Source organism: Schistocerca americana, chromosome 4, assembly GCF_021461395.2.
Source record: "Schistocerca americana isolate TAMUIC-IGC-003095 chromosome 4, iqSchAmer2.1, whole genome shotgun sequence".
Taxonomy (NCBI): Eukaryota; Metazoa; Arthropoda; class Insecta; order Orthoptera; family Acrididae; genus Schistocerca; species Schistocerca americana.
The window spans coordinates 329,831,807-329,857,898 of record NC_060122.1 but is presented as its reverse complement, the minus strand read 5'-3'; the positions used below and the strand labels follow the sequence as shown (position 1 = coordinate 329,857,898).

The window sequence follows — 26,092 nt, the reverse complement described above, 5'->3', positions numbered from 1 at the left end:
CCTTATACGAGGCATCACAGCAACGTTTCACCAGTCAACGCCGGTCAGCAGCTGTTGTGTATGAGAAATCGGTTGGAAACTTTCCTCATGTCAGCACGTTGTAGGTGTCGCCGCCGGCACCATCCTTGTGTGAATGCTCTGAAAAGCTAATCATTTGCATATCACAGCATCTTCTTCCTGTGGGTTAAATTTCGCGTCTGTAGCATGTCATCTATTTGGTGTAGCAATTTTATTGGCCAGTAGTGTATATTTAGTTGCCTTATCCATTAGAGATCCACAGTCTTAATTTTTCTGCAAGAAACAAAGTTTCATTACGGACACTATATTGAACAACCACAGGGATAGAATTTCAGTGAACATTAATAGTGGTACCCAATCAATTCAGTTAGATTTAATTTATTGCCACAAATTGGGAACCTGTTATCTGGAAAATCTAAGCAGGTGGTACGTATTCAGTAATCACAATAAAAATACAATGCTTATATAGAATGAGGTGACAGAAGTTATGAGATGAATCCCAGTATCGTGTCCTACCTCCTGTTGCCTCGCGTAGTGCAGCAGCTCCACGTGGCATGTACTCAACAAGTCGTCTGAAGTCCCCTGCATAAATATGGAGCCGTGCTATCTCTATAGCTGTCCATGATTGCGAAAGTGCTGTCGACGCAGTATTTAGACCACGAACGGAACTCTCGATTACGTGGCATAAAAAACAAATGGTTCAAATGGCTCTGAGCACTATGCGACTTCTAAGGTCATCAGTCGCCTAGAACTTAGAACTAGTTAAACCTAACTAGCCTAAGGACATAACACACATCCATTCCCGAAGCAGGATTCGAACCTGCGACCGTAGCGGTCACGCGGTTCCAGACTGAAGCGCCTAGAACCGCACGGCCACACCGGCCGGCGTCGCATAAAAGATCGATGACATTCCTGTCGGCGATCTGGGTGGTCGAATCAATCGCTTGAACTGTCCAAAATGTTCTCCAAACAAATTGCGAATAATTGCCACCCCATGAGATGGTGTATAGTCATCCACAAAAATTGCGTCTTTGTTTGGCGGCAAATGGTCTCAAAGTAGTCCAACGTAACAATTCCCCGTCAATGATCCGTTCAGTTGAACCAGAAGACCCAGTCCATTCCATTTAAACACAGCCCACACTGTTATGGAGACACCACCAGCTTGCACAGTGTCTTGTTGACAACTTGGGTCCACAGTTTTGCGAGGTCTGCATCGCATTGGAACGCTACCATCAGCTCTTACCAACTGAAATCGGCAGTTATCTGACCGGGTCACGGTTCTCGACTCGTCTAGGGTACAACCAATATGATCACGAGCGCAGGAGAGATGGCGATGTCGTGCTGTTAGCAAATGCACTCGCTTTGGTCGTCTGCAGCCACAATCCATTAACGTCAAATTTCGCTACCCTAGCCTAACAGATACGTTCGTCGTACGTCTCACATTGATTTCTGCGGTTATGTCACGCAGTGTTGTTTGTCTGTTAACACTGACAAGTCTATACAAACGCCGTTGCCCTCGGCCGTTAAGTGAAGGCCGTCGGTCACTGCATTGTTTGTGGGTGAGAGGTAATGGCTGAAACGTGGTATTCTCGGCACGCTCTTGACACTAGGGATGTCTGGATATCGAATTCCTAAACAATTTCCGAAATGAAATGTCCCATACGTGTAACTCCAATTACCATTTCTCGTTCAGAGTCTGTTAATCCCCGTCGTGCGGCCACAATTACGTCGGAAATATTTTCACTTGAATCACCTGAAAAGGGAAACTCACCGTTGCACTCACTTCAGATTTAGCGGTTAGACGACCTAGGGACAGCCCATCAAAAACTGAACACGGATCCAGCATGAAAACAGGAAGAAGGTGTACTGAACTCTGAAAAAAGAAGCAAAGTCGAAAGGGAACGGTGCAAAGCTCAAGATGTGCAACACCGAGCGGTTTTGAATAGCTACTGCGTTGTGGTTACGTGGTCATGGTGTTGGACTGCGAAATGGGAGATCCGTGTTAAAATTTCCCTCGTGACCCACGTTATTTTCTTAACAAAATTATGAAATGTCCGTGCTGTCATTAGCGTGTCTGTTCGCGATATTCAGATTTGTGTCTGTGTCTTGGTGTGACGTCCATTTGCAACAGTGAGGTGTAAGGAAGGGGCCTCCACATGTATGTACGTCCTATTTTTCTCTACGCAAGCACCACATGTTATGATTCTAGCGTTCCATTTTGGAAGTTTTGACTCTCGAATTTCTTTGTTCAAACATAGTTCACACCCGTTTATTTGTCGTCTTCGTTTCTGTGTACCGCCTATGCGGCATCTCACCTGCTCTCACTATTCATCACATTTAATTGCTTACCACTTGACTCACATTCTGTAACTACAGAAGGAGAACAGGCACGTCAGTGACCAGAAGAGAAGTTCACAATTTTGTGAAGAAAAAAACGTGGCACGAGGGGCATCTGAACACGGTCTTGTCGTTTGCAGTCCAACACCGTCACCACACAACCTTGACCGCATAATGATTTCAATTCTCTCGACGTTCCACATCTTTAGCTTGGACCATTAACTGTTTCTATTTTGCTTCTTTTTCGTAGTTCAGTACACTTCAGGCTGCGATAGAGAGTTTCCCTTGTGAGAGTATAAAGGATATTCCTGCCAATGCACTGCTCTTTTATACCTAGAGTACCTAGTGCCACCGCTATCTGTATGTGTGCATTTCGCTATTCCATGACTCCTCTCACCTCAGTGTATATATGGAAAAGGTATGTTAATAATAACTATTGTAGATATATAATGAAGAAACAAAACAGAATAAATATAATAAAAAATAAACAACAATATGAAATAGCTGTTACTGGCGGCCTCAGATTAACCATACATACATATAGGCCCATTTTTGCTACATTTTTCTAAATTTGTTCTACTGATACGTGGGTGACTCGGCAGTCTTCGAGTGTATTCATGTCCATGCATTCTTTTAACAGTTTTCCTTAACTGTAGCATTCTCCTCTGTGATGATAACATTTCTCATTCTTCTACTTTGGTCTTTTAGTGTACTGACTTTAGTTTGATATTCAGAGAACCCACTTGACGTTAATGTCATAGTTTTTTGATGAACTTGACTGTAGTCTAGAAATTCTGATCTGTGACAATTGTATGAAAATTACGATCTAACTGCCTGCATTCTTTCTCTATCAGGAAACGGGAGCGACTTTAAACCCAATGATCATTGGAGCCTTCTTGTCCGCATGTGCACATTGATGTACTACTGATTCCCTTTTGATGTGGATGTTGCGCATTTGGGCCATGACCTGTTAATAGTTGCGTCACACATCGAGTAGACACCTTTTCCTAGCCTTTTTCTGATGCTTCGAAATGTGGCTTGCCGTGCTTCTAGAGTCCCAGTCACATTGCCGTTTGTCTGACCTCCGGGTTCGTAAACAGTTTTATTAGAAATATGAGTCTCCATCATATTGTGTATTAGTTTCAGGCGTTACACTGAGGAGGATCGCGTTAGATAGGGTTAGCTTACACGCCTCAAATGTATCGCAATAGCCAACAGCAGAGTTGTAAAACTACCGCAGGCTACCGTAGAGTAGCATAAATAATCGTTGACTACGGCAATTTTCCTAGTATCTTTGGTCATTCAAGTTTGCACTTGTACGTTAGTGTGCTGCATACCTATCGGCGTTACCTGATTGTGATCGCTCCTTTGCATATGCTGCCAGTGTCTTACTAGATTCCCCTGAAAACCGGAAGCGATGAACAGTCTAGGAACTGACTGAGGAAACATTCAGGGCCAGAGGTAGCCTTCGGAACATTGTCCTACATAGATATCCTTCTGTGTGTGACTTAAGAATAAACAGTATTTATAGCAAAACTGAAGTGTCAACTTTTAATTCAGGTTTTATTTGAAAATTGTTGATTATTGTGGTGAAACGGAGGGATGATGTAGTAAAAATAAAGGGAACAATAAAGATTTATCATATAGTGCTGGCAGACGCTATTTCCTCAACAAAAAGGTAAAACAAAAAGAAATCGCAAAACACCCCATCAGTACTTCGTCGAACTTACACAGAGTGAACATTACTAAACCAAAAAAATGCAGGGACAAATTCCTAACTGGAAATGGAGGAAGAAAGGTCCTATGAATATGTGTCCGAAAATGTATCATTGCGACGGTAGATGGTGCTGACAGATGCAGGTTCCCCTGACAACGAGTGTTCCTTGTGTGTCGCAGGCTGCCTGATTGACGTAGCGTACTGTAAGCAACAGACTGGAGTGGTATTCATGTCGGGTAGAAGCCGAAATGGTATTTACACTACTGGCCATTAAAATTGCTACACCACGAAGATGACGTGCTACAGACGCGAAATTTAACCCACAGGAAGAAGATGCTGTGATATGCAAATGATTAGCTTTTTAGAGCATTCACACAAGGATGGTGCTGACATGAGGAAAGTTTCCAACCGATTTCTCATACACAACAGCAGTTGACCGGCGTTGCCTGGTTAAACGTTGTGATGCCTCGTGTAAGGAGGAGAAATGCGTAACATCCCGTTTCCGACTTTGATAAAGGTCGGATTGCAGCCTATCGCGATTGCGATTTATCGTATCGGGACATTGCTGCTCGCGTTGGTCGAGATCTAATAACTGTCAGCAGAATATGGAATCGGTGCGTTCAGGAGGGTAACACGGAACGCCGTGCTGGATCCCAACGGCCTCGTATCACTAGCAGTCGAGATGACAGGCATCTTATCCGCATGGCTGTAAGCGATCGTGCAGCCACGCCTCGATCCCTGAGTCAACAGGTGGGGACGTTTGTAAGACAACAACCATTTGCACGAACAGTTCGACGACATTTGCAGCAGCATGGACTATCAGCTCGGACACTATGGCTGCGGTTACCCTTGACGCTGCATCACAGACAGGAGCGCCTGCGATGGTGTATTCAACGACGAACCTGGGTGCACGATTGGCAAAACGTCATTTTTTCGGATGAATCCAGTTTCTGTTTACAGCACATAATGGTCGCATCCATGTTTGGCGACATCACGGAGAACGCACATTGGAAGCGTGTATTCGTCATCGCCACACTGGCGTATCAGCCAGCGTGATGGTATGGGGTGCCATTGGTTAATACGTCTCGGTCACTTATTGTTCGCATTGACGGCACTTTGAACAGTGGACGTTACATTTCAGATGTGTTACAACCCGTGGCTCACCCTTCATTCGATCCCTGCGATACCCTACATTTCAGCAGGATAATGCACGACCGCATGTAGCAGGTCCTGTACGGGCCTTTCTGGATACAGAAAATGTTCGACTGCTGTCCTGGCCAGAACATTCCCCAGATCTCTCACCAATTGAAAACGTCTGGTCAATGGTGGCCGAGCGATTGGTTCGTCACAATACGCCAGTGACTACTCTTGATGAACTGTGGTATCGTGTTGAAGCTGCAATGGCAGCTGTACAAGTACACTCCATCCAATCTCTGTTTGACTCAATGCCCAGGCGTATCAAGGCCGTTATTACGGCCAGAGGTGGTTGTTCTGGGTACTGATTTCTCAGGATCTATGCACCCAAATTGCGTGAAAATGTAATCACATGTCAGTTCTAGTATAATGTATTTGTCCAATGAATACCCGTTTATCATCTGCATTTCTTCTTGGTGTAGCAATTTTAATGGCCAGTAGTGTATGTACGGCCAATGTGATGGAAATGGTCGATAGGTAGCACAGTCAACCAGATCTGGTGTACGCGCAGTCCGCCGCCTTTCTGGACGTTCGTCTGTGAGAAAGTACCCATGCTCACACAAATTCCCGAAAAGGCTTGAAATGTTGTGAGATGTGGTTGGTGTCTGTGAGGGTACTTGTTTTGGTGTGGCCGTGCTTCGTCTCGAACGTTTCCATCTACTAGGCCGTACGTAAACACAATCTCGTCCTGCTCCCGACACGAACACAGAACGATTCTGCTGCCTATAGTACGTAGCGTCAATCACAGAGCCTCCAACATACAAGGAACACAGGGCACGTCAGGGAAACAGTCATTCGTCGGCGCCATCTACCGTGGCAACGATGCATTTCCGAACACTGTGCAGAACACCCGTTTTCCTCCACTTCCAATCAGAAATCCGCCGTTTCTGATTTTTGACTAATGTTCACCCTCTATACACCATGTTTCTGGTATTCATACAACTTCTGCATTTGTCAGTAATAACAGGAATCTCTTGCCTTTGGTTGTTATGAAAAACATTCTGGTGAGTAGAAAGTAACAACAATAATTATGTGCATGTATCTGTTTACGTAAACCGTAGTGGCGTTAAAAGTAAATTGCATTGATTACATAAAAGCGAAGAAGTTACGCGATTAACTGATTTTTATTACTTATAAAATGCAGTTTACAGTATATTCTGCAAGGATATTAAATACACAACGGACTAACACGGAATGATATGCTGTTCTAATTATTTACAAAACAAACAAACAAAAAACAAAGGGAAGTGGTCGGTCCTGTTTTATCTCGCACACATTCATTTATGGTTTTTTTTTTTCTAAATAATTGAAAATCCACGATCACTTCACTATCGTTTACTAGATGACCGGTTTCAGCACTCTGAAGGTGCCATCATCGGATCTGTGAAGGTATAACATAACAGGTTTGAAAAGGGCTTACAAGAGTAACTATATTCATTACAATTATTACAGAACCATTACCTGAAACATAGATTAACATTTATAAAATCATATGGACGTCATAGCACAAGAGGCAGACCATCTGATAAAAATCATTTTCACAACCAATAAAAATAATAAAAAACTGCTCTCATGCTCGTTCTTTCCATAAAGTATAAAACTGAAGACACCAGATGAAACTACCACTGCTCACCTAACACCAGTCGGCATAATCACTGCCCTATTCCGCGCAGGCTTACCAGCTGTGATTCTAGCGGTTCACAACCAGCCACTAGATAGCGCTGTCCAAGCAGCGCACACACAGTCCCACAGTATTGCCACTCATTACTACTAAAACACAACTTTACTATAACTGCTTGTCACATGCCTATGCAAAGCCCACATTTGCACGTACGTTTCCTGCACATACTACAATCACTATAAAGTACGTCAATTACAAAGTAAAAGCATCTGAGGCACAGACATTATCCATTAGCGCCTCACTAAACTACGTATTATAATTTACCTTTATTCATATAAGGACGTCAGGAATATGCACACAGAAAGCTGGTCATAACACTACTTACAAGGGAATCTCCCCATCGCAACCCCCTCACATTTGGTTATAAGTTGGCACAGTGGATAAGCCATGAAAAACTGAACACAGATCAATCGAGAAAACAGGAAGAAGTTGTGTGGAATTATGAAAAAATAAGCAAAATATACAAACCGAGTAGTCCATGCGCAAGATAGGCAACAGCAAGGACAACGTGAGCTCAGCAGTGCTGTGTCCCTTGGTTAGCGTGAGCAGTTGCGGAGCGAGAGGTCCTTGATTCAAGACTTCCCTCGAGTGAAAAGATTAATTTTTTATTTTCAGTTTATGTCACAAACTCTTACGTTTTCATCACTTTTTTGGGAGTGATTATCACATCCACAAGAAAACCTAAATAGGGCAAGGTAGAAGAATGTTTTTACCAATTCGCCAAGTGTACAAGTTAGGTGGGTCGACAACATATTCCCGTCATGTGACGCACATGCCGTCACCAGTGTCGTATAGAATATATCAGACGTGTTTTCCTGTGGAGGAATCGGTTGACCTATCACCTTGCGATCAAATGTTTTCGGTTCCCATTGGAGAGGCACGTCCTTTCGTCTACTAATCGCACGGTTTTGCGGTGCGGTCGCAAAACACAGACACTAAACTTATTACAGTGAACAGAGACGTCAATGAACGAACGAACAGATCATAACTTTGCGAGAATAAAGAAAATAAATTTTTCACTCGAGGGAAGACTTGAACCAAGGACGTCTCGTTCCGCAGCTGCTCTCGCCAACCGCGGGACCACGGCACTGCTGAGCTCACACTGTCCTTGATGATGCCTATCTTGCGCATGAACTACACAGTTTGTATATTTTGCTTGTTTTTTCATAGTTCCACACAACTGTTTCCTGTTTTCTCGATTGATCTGTGTTCAGTTTTTCAAGCCCTATCCACTGTGCCAACTTATAACTAAATCTGAGGGGGGTGCGATGGGGAGGTTCCCTTATTAGGTACAATGTGACAAGCGATTAAAACCTGTATGCTGGGCCTTACCTGTCTAGGCACCTAAGTCTTAGGTATTGTAAGCGCCAAAAAAGAACGTATTAACTTGCTATAAAGTCTGTCACCATATATACCTTCGTTATGAGCAAGGTACGAACCAACTACGAAAACCCGCATAGACACAGGGAATTAAGGAATGCCAGGTCAGAAGCAAACGGAAGGGCACAGGAACTGGGGGGGGGGGGGGGGGCGGGGGGGGGCGTATGGGGGGAAGAATGACATGCGGACCATGATGCACAGTGACTCCATGTACGCTGCCATCGGCATGGCACTCGTTTCGTCCATGGGCCTCCCTCATACCTGTTATGTTATACCTTCACAGATCCGATGATGGCACCTTCAGAGTGCTGAAACCGATCATCTAGTAAACGATATTGAAGAGATCGTGGCTTTTTAATTATTTTGAAATCAGAGTTATCCCCCCCGCGACACACCATGTATTCAGTGCAATTTTTTTTTATCCTACCAAAGCTACCAGTACTACCGGCAATCTTACCATTTACTACGTCATTTATGTAGTGTACCGAAACTACCGAACAGCAGTTTTGGTGGAGTCCAACTCTAGCGGACAGCCGAGGCCCGCGTCTAAGTGACTCACCTGGGCCTCGAGTCGCGCGGCCGTCTCGGCGGCGAGCTGGTCGCGCAGCAGCTGCGCCTGCGCCAGCGCCGCCTGCGTCTGGTGCGCCTGCTGGTCCAGCTGCTCGCGCAGCAGCTGCAGCTCGTGGTGCGCGCTGAGCGGCGTGCCCGCCGCCGTCTCGCGGCCGCTGCTGCCCGCGCGCACGCCCTCGCCGCCCCCGCCGCCGCCCCCGCCGGGCGGCGAGGCGTACAGGTCGCCCGCGCCGCCGCTGCCGCTCCCGCTGCCGCTCTGCCAAACCACCGAGCTGTCTTTAGCGAGTGCTACCTGCCTTACCTGCTCTACACCTATACCTATTATATTCAGCAAATGACTTTGAAATGCATGGCAATGTGCACATAGCGTTGATCGCCTGATAAGTTCTAAATCTACATCTACGTGATTACACTGCTATTCACAATAAAGTGCCTGGCAGAGGGTTCAATGAACCACCTTCATGCTGTCTCTCTACCTTTCCACTCTCGAACGGCACGTGGGAAAAACGAGCACTTACATTTTTTCGTCCGAGCCCTGATTTCTCTTATTTTATCTTGATGATCATTTCTCCCTGTGTAGGTGGGTGCCAATAGAATGTTTTCGCGATCGGAGGAGAAAACTGGTGAATGAAATTTCATGAGAAGATCCCGTGACAACGAAAGACGCCTTTCTTTTAATGATTGCCACTCCAATTTACGTATCATGTCTGTGACACTATCTCCCCTATTTGGCGATAATACAAAACGAGCTGCCCTTCTTTGTACTTTTTCAATATCATCCGTCAGTCCCACCTGATGCGGATCTCACACCACACAGCAGTACTCCAGAATAGGGCGGACATGCGTAGTGCAAGCAGTCTCCTTGGTAGACCAGTTGCACCTTCTAAGTGTTCTGCCAATGAATCGCAGGCTTTGGTATGATCTGCCCACAATATTATCTATGTGATCGTTCCAATTTATGTTATTTGTAATTCCTAGGTATTTATTAGAATTTACAGCCCTCAGATTTGTGTGACTTATCGCGTAACTGAAATTTAACTGATTTGTTTTAGTACTCCTGTGAATAACTTCACACTTTTCTTTATTCAGGGTCAATTGCCACTTTTCGCACCATACTGATATCTTATCTAAATCATTTTGCAAGTCGTTTTGATCATCTGATGACTTTACAAGACGGTAAATGACAGCATCATCTGCAATCAATCTAAGACGGCTACCCAGATTGTCTCCTATGTCGTTAATATAGATCAGGGACAATAGAGGACCTATAACACTTCCTTGGGGAACGCCGGATATTACTTCTGTTTTACTCGATGACTTTCCGTCTATTACTACGAACTGTGACCTTTCTGAGAGGAAATCGCGAATCCAGTCGCACAACTGAGGCGATACTCCGTAAGCACGCAGTTTGATTACAAGACGCTTGTGAGGAACGGTGTCGAAAGCCTTCTGGAAATCTAAAAATATGGAATCAATTTGACACCCCCTTTCGATAGCACTTATTACTTCATGAGTATAAAGAGCTAGTTGTGTTTCACAAGAACGATATTTTCTAAATCCATGCTGACTACATGTCAAAAATTCGTTTTTTTTTCTAGGTACTTCATAATGTTCGAATACAGTATATGTTCTAAAACACTACTGGAGATCGACGTTAGTGATATAGCCCTGTAATTCTGCGGATTACTCCTACTTCCCTTTTTGAGTATTGGTGTGACTTGAGCAATTTTCCAGTCTTTAGGTATGTATCTTTCTGTGAGCGAGTGGTTGTATATAACTGCTAAATATGGAGCTATTTTATCAGCATACTCTCAGAGGGACCTGACTGGCATACAATCTGCACTGCTGGCCTCGCCTTTTAGTGATTTAAGCTGCTTTGTTGCACCCAGGGTATCTACTTCTATGTTTCTCATCTTGGCAGTTGTTCTTGATTGGAATTCAGGAATATTTACTTCATCTTCTTTGTGAAGGAGTTTCGGAAAACCGTTTTTAATAAATCTGCTTTAGTGGCACTGTCATCAGTGACTTCACCGTTGTTATCGCGCACTGAAGGTATTGATTGTGTCTTGCCACTGGTGTGCTTTACGTATGACCAGAATCTCTTTCGGTTTCCTGCCAGATTTCGAGACAGAATTTCGTTGTGGGAATTATTAAAATCATCTCGCATTGAAGTACTCTCCATATTTCGAATTTCTGTAAAACTTATTTTTCCTTCCTGGTCCAGTATGGAATGTCCGAATACCGACTGTTTACATGCCTCTCCATGTACTCATGTTAGTGTAATCTTCTCTTCACGGTACCTACACGCCGCTTTTCTGTTCGCAAATCATATAACACAAAACTCGAGTGACGAAAAATTGACGACTGGTACCTTCTGTGAGTTATCAAAAGCATTTGTGCAATTCACAGAGTTCGCCTACTGATGGCTTGAATATTATCACGTCAAAGGTGGTGCTGGTAACTTGTTTTCATTCCGTCTAAGTAAGACGAGTGCTGCATTAAGAGAGAGGGTACACAATGAAACAACATCTTCAGAATATGGTATAATTACTACAAGTCTACCAAAAGGTTCGATACTCAGTCTGCTCTTGTTCTCCTTACAGACAGGCTGCTCAGAAACATAGCGACAGATTTCTAGCGGTTATTGAGGGCGTCTGGAGGAACAAATTATTAATAGGAACGCATTTCCGATAACGGCATGCAACGAAACTACAGTGTGTCGAAGTTGAAGGTGCTGGGCCTGCCACCTCTTTGGCAGCAAATGTGACTCGGGACGCTGACGAACCACTGGCGGAACGTCTCACATTGCTGTTTCTTATTCGCTGATTGTCGCTATCACCACTGGAGAATATGGAGCTAGCTATTGCATAGAAAAGCATTTTGCTGCTGAAATGTTGGCCGAGTGGCAGGCCCCGGCGCCTGTAACTCCGACGCTCTGCAGCATCGTTGCATGACGTTCTCAGACACGGGTTCTATCTTCAATCTGATCCTCAAGACACCCTCTACAACAACTCTAACTTGCCGCAACAATTCTGAGACACCCTGCATAAGTGGTGTTTCGCCATATATACTTCTCTTTGCTGACGTATAAGTATTATGATCAGAGTACATGAGTAACTTCAACGTTTGTAATTCTAAACAATAGTTTCTTGAAAATAAATAAATACACTCCTGGAAATGGAAAAAAGAACGCATTGACACCGGTGTGTCAGACCCACCATACTTGCTCCGGACACTGCGAGAGGGCTGTACAAGCAATGATCACACGCACGGCGCAGCGGACACACCAGGAACCGCGGTGTTGGCCGTCGAATGGCGCTAGCTGCGCAGCATTTGTGCACCGCCGCCGTCAGTGTCAGCCAGTTTGCCGTGGCATACGGAGCTCCAACGCAGTCTTTAACACTGGTAGCATGCCGCGACAGCGTGGACGTGAACCGTATGTGCAGTTGACGGACTTTGAGCGAGTGCGTATAGTGGGCATGCGGGAGGCCGGGTGGACGTACCGCCGAATTGCTCATCACGTGGGGCGTGAGGTCTCCACAGTACATCGATGTTGTCGCCAGTGGTCGGCGGAAGGTGCACGTGCCCCTCGACGTGGGACCGGACCGCAGCGACGCACGGATGCACGCCAAGACCGTAGGATCCTACGCAGTGCCGTAGGGGACCGCACCGCCACTTCCCAGCAAATTTGGGACACTGTTGCTCCTGGGGTATCGGCGAGGACCATTCGCAACCGTCTCCATGAAGCTGGGCTACGGTCCCGCACACCGTTAGGCCGTCTTCCGCTCACGCCCCAACATCGTGCAGCCCGCCTCTAGTGGTGTCGCGACTGGCAAGAATGGAGGGACGAATGGAGACGTGTCGTCTTCAGCGATGAGAGTCGCTTCTGCCTTGGTGCCAATGATGGTCGTATGCGTGTTTGGCGCCGTGCAGGTGAGCGCCACAATCAGGACTGCATACGACCGAGGCACACGGGGCCAACACCCGGCATCACGGTGTGGGGAGCGATCTCCTACACTGGCCGTACACCACTGGTGATCGTCGACGGGACACTGAATAGTGCACGGTACATCCAAACCGTCATCGAACCCATCGTTCTATCATTCCTAGACCGGCAAGGGAACTTGCTGTTCCAACAGGACAATGCACGTCCGCATGTATCCCGTGCCACCCAACGTGCTCTAGAAGGTGTAAGTCAACTACCCTGGCCAGCAAGATCTCCGGATCTGTCCCCCATTGAGCATGTTTGGGACTGGATGAAGCGTCGTCTCACGCGGTCTGCACGTCCAGCACGAACGCTGGTCCAACTGAGGCGCCCGGTGGAAATGGCATGCCAAGCCGTTCCACAGGACTACATCCAGCATCTCTACGATCGTCTCCATGGGAGAATAGCAGCCTGCATTGCTGCGAAAGGTGGATATACACTGTACTAGTGCCGACATTGTGCATGCTCTGTTGCCTGTGTCTATGTGCCTGTGGTTCTGTTAGTGTGATCATGTGATGTATCTGACCCCAGGAATGTGTCAATAAAGTTTCCCCTTCCTGGGACAATGAATTCACGGTGTTCTTATTTCAATTTCCAGGAGTGTAGTTCTCTGCAAATGGACGATCACTGAATGTATATAAAACGCAATACATGCAATTCAGTACTCCACATCGCCGGCCACCTTATTACAAACAATGTATGTGAGTAAATCAGTAAATGAAACAAAACACCCAAAATTTTTAGCTGTCTACATTGACAAATACTGGAACTAGAAGTCACCCAGTGCAGATCTTCTGGAATATTTTAAGTGTGAAACTTTTGCGTTAGGAACAATATCAGACTTCATAGACTTTTTAGTTACTTATATCTTACGGCATGACGTTCTCCGATAAGTCGTGATTGAGGAAAAAGGATTTATTACACAGAAGCGTGCGATAAAATTAACGTGTGCTGTCCACTCTAGAATCTCTTGTAGACAGCTCTTTAAACAGTTCCTCATACTAAAGAATAGCCTCACAGTCCATTTACTCCTTTATTAAGTTTCTTGTCAACGATTAATTATGGTCTGAAAATATCAGTAGCATTAGTAAATATAAAACTAGAACGAGGAGGGTCTTACACTATCCATCACTTGACCTTAATGTGGTGCAGAAAGATGTGATGTATCCAGCCACTTACCCAGAAATATGTAGAATTCAACGGCTAATAAAATTAACTTCAAATGCAGAGTATTATCATATCTGCTTGACAGTTACTTCTAAGCACAGAAAAATTTCTGTATGTATAATAGTACTACTATTTTGTGTGTGTGTGTGTGTGTGTGTGTGTGTGTGTGTGTGTGTGTGTGTGAGAGAGAGAGAGAGAGAGAGATATGAATGATTTCCATCACTGCATGCATTTATAAAAACACATAACAAATTATATTAATGCCCAACGTATTGTTGTGGTTCATCTTGAGAAGATTTATTATGATTTTGAAACTGAATCGTTCCGTATCATAGTAGGGGGTGGGAGCTATGATCTACAGAACATGTAAGTAATTAACCAACTAACTAACTTCGCGAGCGGTATGTAGGGAGCTGAAGAATACCTCTAAATTACAAATATTGATCCCTGAAACTTTGAAAGTCGGCTTTCGTTGGATAATTTGCGTATATCTTCAAGCGTCTACCTATTCAAATTTTTCAACATTTGCGGTACGGTCTCCTGTGAGTCAAAGACATCTGTGCCCATTCGTGTCGCCCTTTTATTGAATTATGTTCAGTATCACTCATTAGTCTTATCAGGTATGGGTCCGGCACATATGAGCAATATCCTGTCAGGCGGTTTCTAAGTAATCTCCTCTGCAGACTGACTACATCTTCCCGGTGTACTACCAATGTATCGAAATCAGCCACCTGCTTTTCCTCCGACGGTTGGTCTATTTGATCATTCCGCTTCATCTTCTCACAAGTTATCACACCAAGGTATTTGTATGGATTGACTGATTGCAGTTGAGACTCGTTGATATTGTAGTCACACTGCACTCCATTTTTGCCTATTATGAAGTGTACAATTTTACTTTTGTCTACATTAAAGCAGGTTTCCACGCTTTGCACCACTTCCATATCGTATCAAGATCTGAGTAGATACGTTTCCACATTATTTTCAGACAGCACTTCATTATAGGTAACTCCAGAATGTGCAAAACGTCTGAGCTCACTGTTAGTGTCGTGTGACAGGTCATTAAAACATAACATGGACTGCTGGTGTCACAACATACTTCTCGAAGACACAACTGTCTGTGATATTCTCTCCATGGTAACATACTGCGTCCTGCCTACCAAGAACGCAATCTAATCCAAAATTGTGTTTCATAACCCATATGACCGTACTTTCTTTAATAAATGTTGCTGTGTGGCCGAGTTATATGTTTGTCGAAAGTCGAGCGATACTCCTCTGAACTTCAGTAACTTGAACCTTCGGCAAATGGCGAATTATACAAATCAAGTTCAACTGACCAGGATTTTATTCATATTCAAGCTAAATTTTGTCGGTCCGCTACTGCTGTCTTACAAGAGTTTGATTTTACAAATGCAGTCACATTAAAGATGTTTATTAACTCAAAAATACCACAAAAAATGGAAGTTTTGGCTGGGCGATTTTCTGACATTATGTGTCATATGAATCAGCCAGTAATTCAGATACATAACCAGTTCGTGGACAACATTCATCCATGGCCAGAAATGGAAAAATTCAATACTGTTGAATTAGAAAATCAGTAATGATCAATAATATACATGACTCTGTATGTTCAACAACTAAATCTTTGTCATTTTAGTACAACCGTAAATTCTCAAGAGCAGTATGAAACAGTTTCTATTCTCTCTACACTGTATTTCGTATATAATATTGTAGACGCTTCGCCAAGTATCGGAAAAGGCATTACTAAGTGACATACGGATTATTCGGAAGCAGTCTGAAAATCTTGAAGATTGTTTCAGGGGAGAAAGTGCTCAGAAATAAATGTTAATAAAAAATTCGATACTTTGCGCCGTTACCGAGTTATTTAGCACTGAAGTTAGCCAATTAGCTTAAGGTGGGCTCATATCAAGCAGCCTGTCAGAGGTGTTCACCTAACATATTCTTCATTTTGTTTCTTCAAACCAGACAGACGTAACTTCTGCTCACGTACCTTAAATTTATCACTTCCGAAAAAGGCAGATTTTTAACTGGTAATGAACATTTCAACAAGTGGTAACTAACTGACCTACGGACGTCTGTACATTACCGGATGTTGCGTGCACAAACGCTTGAATTGGCTAACTTCAATGAGTAACAACTCTGAAATCACGCAACGTATCGAATTTTATTCTTAACAGTCATTTCTCCACTATGTATATGACCACGATGGTCACATACATAGTGAAGTCCAATTAAGCTTTGTTTTGACCGCCATGTTTCTAGTGCACACTGATGTTCACTGTAATAAACAACGTGTTGTGAGTGATTTTTACTATTTACTATGGACAAGAAGGTCCAATTAGTCATGGCCGCTGGTGAAAGTGATATCACCACAAGAACTCTGCTATTTCACATTAACAGAGTGAGTGATTATTTACGTTTAATATTATCAACAGACCAGCAAACTAAAAACACTCTCTCATAGTGGTTGTACCTCTGTTTCTGCCCAGGAAGGCCACAACATGTGCCAAGAAAAAAAACTACAACTGTAACTACTATGTAAAATGTTTTTGTATTGAAATTTCAGCATGCTGATCAGCTTATGTCTCGAAACATGTGGCAATGTTACACATTTAAAAAAACTTTAAGCTGTATTAATACATTTTTGTATACTACACAGTATCCATTTTGTTTACAAGATAAGTGGTCTGCGGTGCATATAAAGATGAGACACAAAAACTCTGGAACTGATCAAATAATAAATAAGTTCATAGTGGATATATAATGATATTGAATTGAATTGTTAAGGAAAGACATGTCATAATGGCAGAGGAAACAAGAAATAGTCACACACAGCATTGAAAAATTAAAGTTAAAGTAGATTCACTGTAGCCATAATAACAGCAGTAATAACCCTAATCTACATCTAGTATATACACTGCAAACCACTGCCAAATGTATGGTAGTGCAGTGAACAAATAAAAGCAACCAGCAAAAACATTGAAGATTAAAAAAGCAACAAAAGCTACACAGTGTGTTACGGTTGTATGTAAAAGACAAATGTTCATAAGGCATTCAAACAAAGTACTCCACATAACATGTAAAACGAATATCAGAATATAACATTTTCAGAACAAAGACGAGATAGAGCTAAGAGACTGACTAGCTCAGACGCATTAAATCTTTTGATTTACAAAATGAAAGATAGAAACCAAAGCGATAGAGGTCCAAAAACGATAGCATGTGTAACAGATTATCTACACACTGCAAATATAGAAAGCTATATAAAAGTTAATGGATAAAGTAGTAAAAGAAAAAAAATCGTGGCAATTATAACACTCCTTAAAGGGACAAAACACACACCAAATGTAGTTTTATGTTCATGACCGCTACCAGTCAGGAAACATTATTAATTCAAATCTTTCTGTTGCTTCCGTGGGCATAGCACTATGCGTTTCGGGCTTTCGCTAGTTAACCAGGTGTCTTATTATGCTTAACTGTAAGGGTATATAGGTGAAAAATTCGATTTTTGAGGAAAACGTTTTCTAAATATTTGGAATCTCGCCACTAATATTACATAGAGGGTGACAATTATTGAAATATATGAAAAAAAACGTAAATAAATTACAATCTTTGGATTGCACACAATTTATTCAACATGTAAACGTCACGACAGATATTCGGATTTATGTTATTACGTGATCAATATGCCTGCCGTTCTTGGCAATGACGTGGCCCGCTGAAGTGTGGGCACATCGATTCTGTCGATGACCTCCTGAATGGCTGTTTTCACCTCAGCAGTGGTTTTGGGTTTATTGCTGTGCATCTTTTCTTTAATATAGCCCCACAGAAAAGAGTCGCATGTGTTCAGATCCGGAGAATATGGTGGCCAATCAAGGCCAATGCCAGTGGTCTTTGGGTACCCAAGAGCCAGAATGCGATCCCCAGAAAGCTCCTCCAGGACATCAAACACTCTTCAGCTTCGATGGAGTCGAGTTCCGCCTTGCATGAACCACATCTTGTCGAAATCAGGGTCACTTTGGATAATTGGGATGAAATCATCTTCCAAAATCTTCACGTTCTGTTCAGTAGACACGGTGACGTCAAGGAATATCACATCGATTATTCCGTGACTGGACACTGCACACCACACAGTCAGCCGTTGACGGTGAAGAGACTTCTCAATCGCGAAATGCGGCTTCTCAGACCCCCAAATGCGCCAATTTTGCTAATTGACGAACCCATCCAAAGGAAGAGGTCTTCGTCCCTAAACCTAACCATACTAATTCCCATCATGTCCCACGGCCAACTGTGCAGTTTGAACCTTCTAACGCAAATCGTTCAGAAGTTATGGCGATTTTATTTCATATAGCTCAATAATTGTCACCCTGTACTAAGGAGTGCGTGAACTATATCATACGGAACAAAGTATGTAAATCTGTTTTTATTGGTGAAACATTATTCACATTGAAATGTACTCTGCTGTGTCAGCGTTCAATCAGAGCAGCATAATAGAATGCAGATGTTTGGAGAAGGTAGGGGTTTGGGTGGGATAACAGACTACAGAAGATATTCAGATATTCTTTATTTTGACGAAGAACGGCTCTGATCTTCAGAGAAAACATGAACATCTACTCAAAGATAGTTATGCAGGTGAGAACATTAAGAGGAAACTGTTGGAGAAAATTGATGATATTAGCTATGGAGCAGGAATGCAGCAATTTTTTTTTTTTTTTTTTTTGCATATACGCTACATTTTCCAAGGTTCTATTAGTAGTGGAAGGGTGAAATTTTCAGAAGTTGTTACTTAAGCTGAATTAAGTGATAGGTGAACTTATTATGTAATAAAAATTTGTATTTTAAAAATATGCAGTAAATATTAATTTTCTGAAACTTAAAGAAATATAATTAAAAAATAATATCTCAAAAATACAAAAAAGATATTTTCAAAAATCACTAACTTAATAGAAAACTAGACCTTATGTCCACGTGCAAAAATAAATAGTATAGACTCAAATGTGGCGGTAAATGAGCAGACTCTTAGGGACGTGTTCCTGTGCTCAACTAGAATGTTAAACGATCGGAGGTCCTGTCTAGCCTCAAGGGTAACAGCAGGAAGGAGTGAATTCAGGAGTTCCTGGAATAGCGTACGTAAAGTCTTTGAAGTTCTTTGAAGATGTTCATACTACGATAATGAATACCACACTGCGCATTTCAGTTGAAGGGGAACAGACATCACTAAAAAGGTCAATCAGAGATGTAGCACAGCCAAAGTTAGGTAGGAGAAAGGTAGCTGCGAAGAAACCTTGGGTAGCAGATGTACTTACATTGATCGACGACAGAAGAAGGTTCTTATGGATACAGCAAATTAAGTCATTTAGCAATGAAATAAACAGGAAGTGTGGAGAAACTAAGGCAAAATGGCTGCAAGAGAAATGTGAAGAACTCGAAAACGAAATTGTCGCTTTAAAAAAGATAAAAACAATAGAGAAGCACCCATGACGTAACGCTTGATAATGGAAGCAAGGTTTAAGAAAAATCAAGATATGTTCTTAGAATTTGTCGAGGTAGAACAGCGTTTTAAACATAAAACGTTGAAACGTGTTCGAAATTCGCAGTAACATAGGCGTAAGGTACAAAGAAAGAAGTCTAATATATAATACGTAGAAAACCCAAGGAAAGACAATAAGAAGGGAAGACGATGGAGGAAGCGCTCGGATACATGGAAGAGGCAATGATGGAAATAAAATAAAGCCTGAGGTGTGAGTTAAAATTCAGAGTGAAACAAAATTATAAGATAGGTGAAGAAGAATTACAGAGTTGTTGAACGAGAATGACTAGTCAAATGAGTGCAGAATACTGAGTGAGAGTAAACCAAAGAATCACGAAGTAGAAATGAAGCAATTATGCTACCTTGGAAGCAAAATAACACTTGACTGACGACGCAAGGAGGACATAGCAAAGAGAACTACACCGACCAAAGTAGGTCCACTACAACCGAACATTGATCTTAATTTGAGGAAGTAGTTTCTGAGAATGTACGTCTGGAGTACGGTATTTTATGGAGGAGAATCATGGACTGTGACGCAATCGAAAGACAAAAGAAGCGAAGGGTTTGAGATACAATGCTACAGAGGGATGCTGAAAATTTGTTAAGCTGTTAAGAAATAAGGTTCTTCGCAGAATCGGAGAAGTAAATACGTAGAAAACGCTATCAAAAATGAGATAGGACTGTAGGACATTTGTTAAGACGTCAAGGGCTAACTTAAATAGTTCCAGAGTGAGCTGCAGAGCGTGAAAACTGTCCCACTGCTTCAGTCCGTTACTAACGGCGCACTGCAGGTGTACGAGGAAGTTGTACTCCAAGAAGACCTGCGTTTGGTATCACAACAGAGAGTTTCACCACAGCAGCTCATTACGTTGCTTGCAGCTGCGCTACCCAGAGATCGCCAAGCACCATTGCGTGCTTCGTGCTGGCAGGAAACTGTACGGATGTAATTGGAACCAACACGGAATTTCGTCATCCAGAAGAAGGATGCAACAACCAATCGGTGTCAGTCTTAAAGTCACTCCCTGGTGCCATGCATCACCGTCTCCAACAATCGGAAAAAGAAATCGGAAAGATCGCTTTTTTTGGAAGCCAAGGGACGAGAGAGTGAGACGATACGATCCTGCGGTCTGTTGAGTAACGGCCTGGGAATTCCGTAGCAAGATGTGGAACTGAAAGATGTTCTGTCAAGAGACTATGAAAAATTACATTATGAACAATGGACAGCGCCGAACGACGAAACTATCTGGATCTGACACACACAATAAGAAACAAACACGCCTGGGGGCTCGTAGGATACGTACGCTGAGTAATCATTTGCTGCAACAGGCCAGGTAGTTCTTGAAACTTCGTGGCAGATTAAAGCTGTGCGTCGGATCGGGACTCGAACATGGGACCTTTGCGTTTTGCGGGCAAGTGCTTTACCGACTGAGCTATAGAAGCACTCCTGGAGTGCTAGTACCGCGAGGCATGCGGGAGAACTGCTGTAAGTCTGGAGGGTACGAAATGAAGGAGTAGCACTGTGAGGAGGTGTGAGGGAGGGGGGGGGGGGGGCATGAGTGATACTTGGACAGCACAGTCGGTAGAGCACTTGTTCGCGATAAGAAAAGATACCAGGTGCGAGCTCCGATTTTTACCCACCAGTAAGTTTCAAATCGACGCATATTCAGCTGCATACCGAAAACGCGTACAGTTAATTCTTTCTCTTGATATCATTAGAAGCACTTCAGCTGTATCAGTCGAAAAACACACTGAGTGTAAAATTCATATCGGGCATTACGTTATTTAACTGCATAAGGAAATACAGTTGTAATTAACGTCAGTTTACGTGTGATCTGTGTGACTTCTTCAGAGTAAATGGTCCTTTTGTTAGAGAAAAATCCAGAAACCCAAACCAATCATTGTTTCTTTCCACTCAGAATTTGCATGTCGTTAGCACCACAATGTACTCGTGAATCTGTTGTTTGAATGCATCGCACGCTAGTTTCGAGAAAAGATCAACTTGTTAGTGCAATTCCAAGGCATCTAATGCCCAGTATATAATCAGCACATAATTGGCCATAGCTTAAATGTACATCTTCTCCTTTTGCTTATGCCTTTGTCCCGCGGTTTCGCAGGGTCGGCATGGTTAAGGTCCGATTTGGCAAGGTTAATTTAAGTGGTGGCCGGATGCCCTTCCTGGCGCCACCCTGTGACGCCCAGGATGGAATTGGTGTACTCCAGCTGTCTGTGTCTAGTGTAATCCATGGAATAGTGCGAACGTGTTCAGATATCTGCGAGTCGTGTAACTGAGGCTAGACGTGGGGACCAGCCCAGATTTCACCTAGTGGGATGTGGAAAACCGCCTAAAAACCACATCCAGGCTGGTCAGCATACCGGCCTTCGTCGGTAATTCACAAGGCTAATTCGATCCGGGGCCAGTGCGCCTAACCGAGTCCAGGAAGCAGCGCATAAGCGCATAGCTTAAATGTACATGTACGCTTATTAATCCATCTACAGAAAGCATAGTTCAATGACGTGTAACTGAATCATCACTTTTCAATGCCCCCCTCACCCTGGAGCTATGAAATTCCTTCATAATTTTAATACACGAATTTTCTGTGTCTTTCGCGTCTTTCATTATGACATGTCTGAATAAAATCTTCAAGCCGCGTTATTTCGAATGAACTACTCGAGTTTTCGACAGCTAAAACCTACATCATCACGAGGAGTAAAGAAACCAATGAGTGCTGGCGCTGATACGGCGTTGTGCTTATCTACGAGCGACAGCAGCGTTTGGAAGTCTCCAGAGAGAATCACTGTGACGCATGAGCGGAATACAGTTTGGGGTCGTGCAACGTCAGGCGGAATGAACCTTGATATTGGTTATCCCGTCTTTCTGCATGTGTTTAACAACCCTCCTTGCCTCCGATTGGTGTCCAAAGCCGGGACCCATGCCTTAATAAATATGTACCCGTGACTGCGGTTAAGATTTTTGCGTTTTACTCTAACCACAATTACCTCCTTTGTAGCTGAGTCCCTGTATGAAATGATATGAACCAAGAATCTCGTTTTCTCCATCGAAAGAGTCTCGACTCATGCATCATAACAATGGGACGTCATTATAAACAGAATAATCTGCGTTAGTTTTGATCGAGAGGAGAGGTGGACGCTTATTAGTGCAAGGAGGTAGGATTTGGACATCCAGCGGGAGCAAAGACGGATGCCTGATTAAATATAAACGTGGGTTTGTGAAAAAACATCCTGAAGAAGGTCACTTGCAACAGGGACCGAAACGTCGGTAGTTTGACATATTAACAATGCGATCAAAAACCCAGAAAAATTTTATTGATCGGATGGTTCATGTTAAGGAGGGAGGGAGCGAAAGTTTCAAACGTGGCACCGGCCCCTCGCGCTATGTCACACTATCCAACGACGGATCGATGCCCGCTTTCCCGTGCATGTTTCACTGTGGCATTCCCTGGAAAGTTCCAGACGCTGCCGTCGGGATATATAATGAAAACAGTGGCAACTCGGCAGTCAGTGGTCTGATGACGATGGTGGAGACAGCTATCGAAAGCTCGAGTATTGTAGCGGCTTGAAAAACCAATAATATTCTATTCAACATCAATCTCGTTTACTTGGTATCAAACATAGACACATATTCTGGCAGAGGTCCAAAGGAAATCTCTTGTAAATAGCTGGTGCTATTTACTTTTGTTGGTTGCAAGATTCAATTTTCTTGTACTACAACAGAGTTAGTTAGTGGCAATTCATGGTTAACAATTGCTATTTTAAGAGGTACTGATAAACCTCTACAAGGATTGGAGGCCTATAATGAAAGAGACATTATTTCTTATCGCACTTTTATATGCTTTTATGAAACTTGTTGCAGTGTAACAGCAGCAGCTCAAGGTTCGAGAAACAGTCGATAGCAAATACGCCACGACGAAGAATTCTTTACTAATGCAAACAATGCAGAGTCACGCGGCGGCGGTAACATATCTTAAGATGTTCTCGGATTTCCAGCCACGTCAAATAGTTAAAATTCCACGGGCTTTCGACCAAGTACTCCTTGTCAAATGTAGAATAACTGGGTACTATAGAACATCGCAGGAGGGAATATGAGAAGTTTCATCGTCCACTTCTTTTTCTGTTACTTAGCTTTAAGGCGTCGACACAAGGACCGCGCTTTGGAACGACAGTGTTGAGCGCGCCAAGTTCAGAGTGCTGCTGTACTTTCAGAAACGATGCGACTTGTTCATATGGTGCGTGTGCCTCAACGTGGTATACGCGATCGCAGCGCGCTCCAGTGGCTGTTGTGATCTGTATCTGGCTCTCAAATCATACTGTTTACAAAGTGGACGGATGCAAACTTCCTACGTTAGTTCACTTAAATTGCAGATTTCCTCCCTTGCTCATATGCTAGTCACGTTCGTTTGTCTGTGGTATACAAAAATATACTATAAACGTGTTAAAAAGCAAAAAGGCAAGTACGATATCCTTTCCGTAACGACAATGGCTTATAGAAGTTCCATTACAGATAATGCGACGGGAATAGTTCTCCATATAAGACAAAAATTATTTAATCATTCTCACTTCGTAGTAAAACTTCGACGTCGTTATCACTTGATCACTGTTCCTTGTCAATAGCAGAATCTGAACATTATCCGAAATACAAAACTTAAAACAAGAAAGTGCAGGCTGTCTCGTTGATTAAACCAGTGGAACAAGCTCACTCCTCAGGAAGAGCGCCTTATATTTGCGAGAGTGCCCAGAAAATAATGCACTGCATTCTTTTCTCGACATGTTCTGAGGCATCAAGGGATCACCAATTTAGTAATGGAGGGCAGCGTGGAGGGTAAAAATCGTAGAGGGAGACCAAGAGATGAATACACTAAGCAGATTCAGAAGGATGTAGGCTGCAGTAGTTACTGGGAGATGAAGAAGCTTGCACAAGATAGAGTAGCATGGAGAGCTGCATCAAACCAGTCTCAAGAGTGAAGACCACAACAAACAACATTCTTTTCTGAGCCGAAAACAATGTCACGAATGCGAAACGTTACGTATGTATTATTTGAAGTCTCCTGGGTGAGCGCGCCAACATTCTGACACATCCGACAGATAGCGTAGCTTCAGGACAGTTTAAAAATGGCGTCTGTAGGTGATGTACGTTACAAGCAATGTGCTGCCATTGAATTTCTCACTGCAGAGAAAGAAATTGGTGGGGAATATTAACGTACGCTTGTGCACAGCCTATGGAGCATCTGCTGTCGACAGAAGTACAGTTAGTCGCTGGGCATGGAGGGTGAGGTCATTACAACAAATCACTCGAGCAACGACAGGTTTTCCAGAAATCCTCAATTGACTGGTGCTTAGAAACTGGGTATATACTTATGGGCTTCAACAGAAAGTCAATATGGCACTGAAGAGAGATAGCATGCTCGTGAAGTAGGTGGCCTTCTTCCATCTCGACTACATTCAGACGCACGCTCACAACATCTGATATGATAGGTATTGCTCTGCATTCGTAGCTTTGCTTTCGGTTGAGAACAAAAAAAACAAAATGTGGTGCATTACTTTCTGGGCAACCTTCGTACTTTATCTGAGCGTGCTCTAGAAAATGGTCAGCCGAGCAAGTTTGACGACACCTCTATTGTGACTCGCACCAACAGTTTATGGAGCAGTGTGTTAAGGAAGTCATTCAAATAAGAGTCACCGACAACGCTCTTAATAGAGATGGTTGCCTACGGCTCGGGATGTCGTGGGATCTTGCGATTCCAAGGCTGAAGCGGGCGCATGGAACGCAAAGTCAACGTATGCTAGCATATGGCGTACAGTGATTACCAGTGACGTAACAGCCGGCAGCTATAGCATATGAGAGCGTACCAGTAGCCCACTTCACAACACGCCCAAGGCGAACACGTACCTGTGGCGACGTTCTCCGCGGGTTGGACGGGGGCGGAGGCAGGATGTCGAGTCGCAGCGGTCTGGGTGCGGCTCCACCTCCGCCTCCGCCGCCCCCGCCGCCTCCCGACGCCGAGGCCGGCACCGTGGCGTGCACCGGCTCCGACTGTATCGACGCCTCGTCCTCGGCCACAGTGCCTGCCAGTGTGTCGCAGCTGATGGGATCCGACAGCGTGTCTGCAACACAAAACCACGTTAATCACAGTTCTCGTCGTATGCGCTCTTCAACGCAGTCGCTACCATAGGAGGCCTGACGTTTCTTAAAAAGCGTATGTATGGATTTCCAGTCTTATTCTTAATGAACACACAGTACAAAAAAACATAGATAACCCTACGATACATCAGGCTAACACTGTGTAACACAGCCTTTAGCCTCGACAATGACCTCAATTTAGCGAGGAAGAGAGCCTGCCAGTCTCTTCAGGAAGGCCATATACCTCTAAAGGAGGTAGTTGGCGATTATATTTTGAGAATGTTCATTTCTACGTTTCACCCGCTGTTACCGATAGACATTTACACTGAAGTCCAAAGATACTGGTATAGGCACGGGTA

General features: G+C 43.5%; 1 protein-coding gene across 1 annotated transcript in view; it reads right to left on the bottom strand.

Annotated features, from left to right (window-relative positions):
- Window positions 1-26,092, bottom strand: part of LOC124613449 (carboxyl-terminal PDZ ligand of neuronal nitric oxide synthase protein-like) — a 970,717-nt gene that overhangs the window by 38,458 nt on the left and 906,167 nt on the right. Inside the window, exons 7-9 of the mRNA XM_047142152.1 lie at window positions 25,503-25,717; window positions 9,078-9,153; window positions 8,887-9,047 (exon numbers count right to left, since the gene is read on the bottom strand). Coding sequence (XP_046998108.1) covers window positions 8,887-9,047; window positions 9,078-9,153; window positions 25,503-25,717 — 452 coding nt within the window. The remainder of the gene's footprint in view (window positions 1-8,886; window positions 9,048-9,077; window positions 9,154-25,502; window positions 25,718-26,092) is intronic.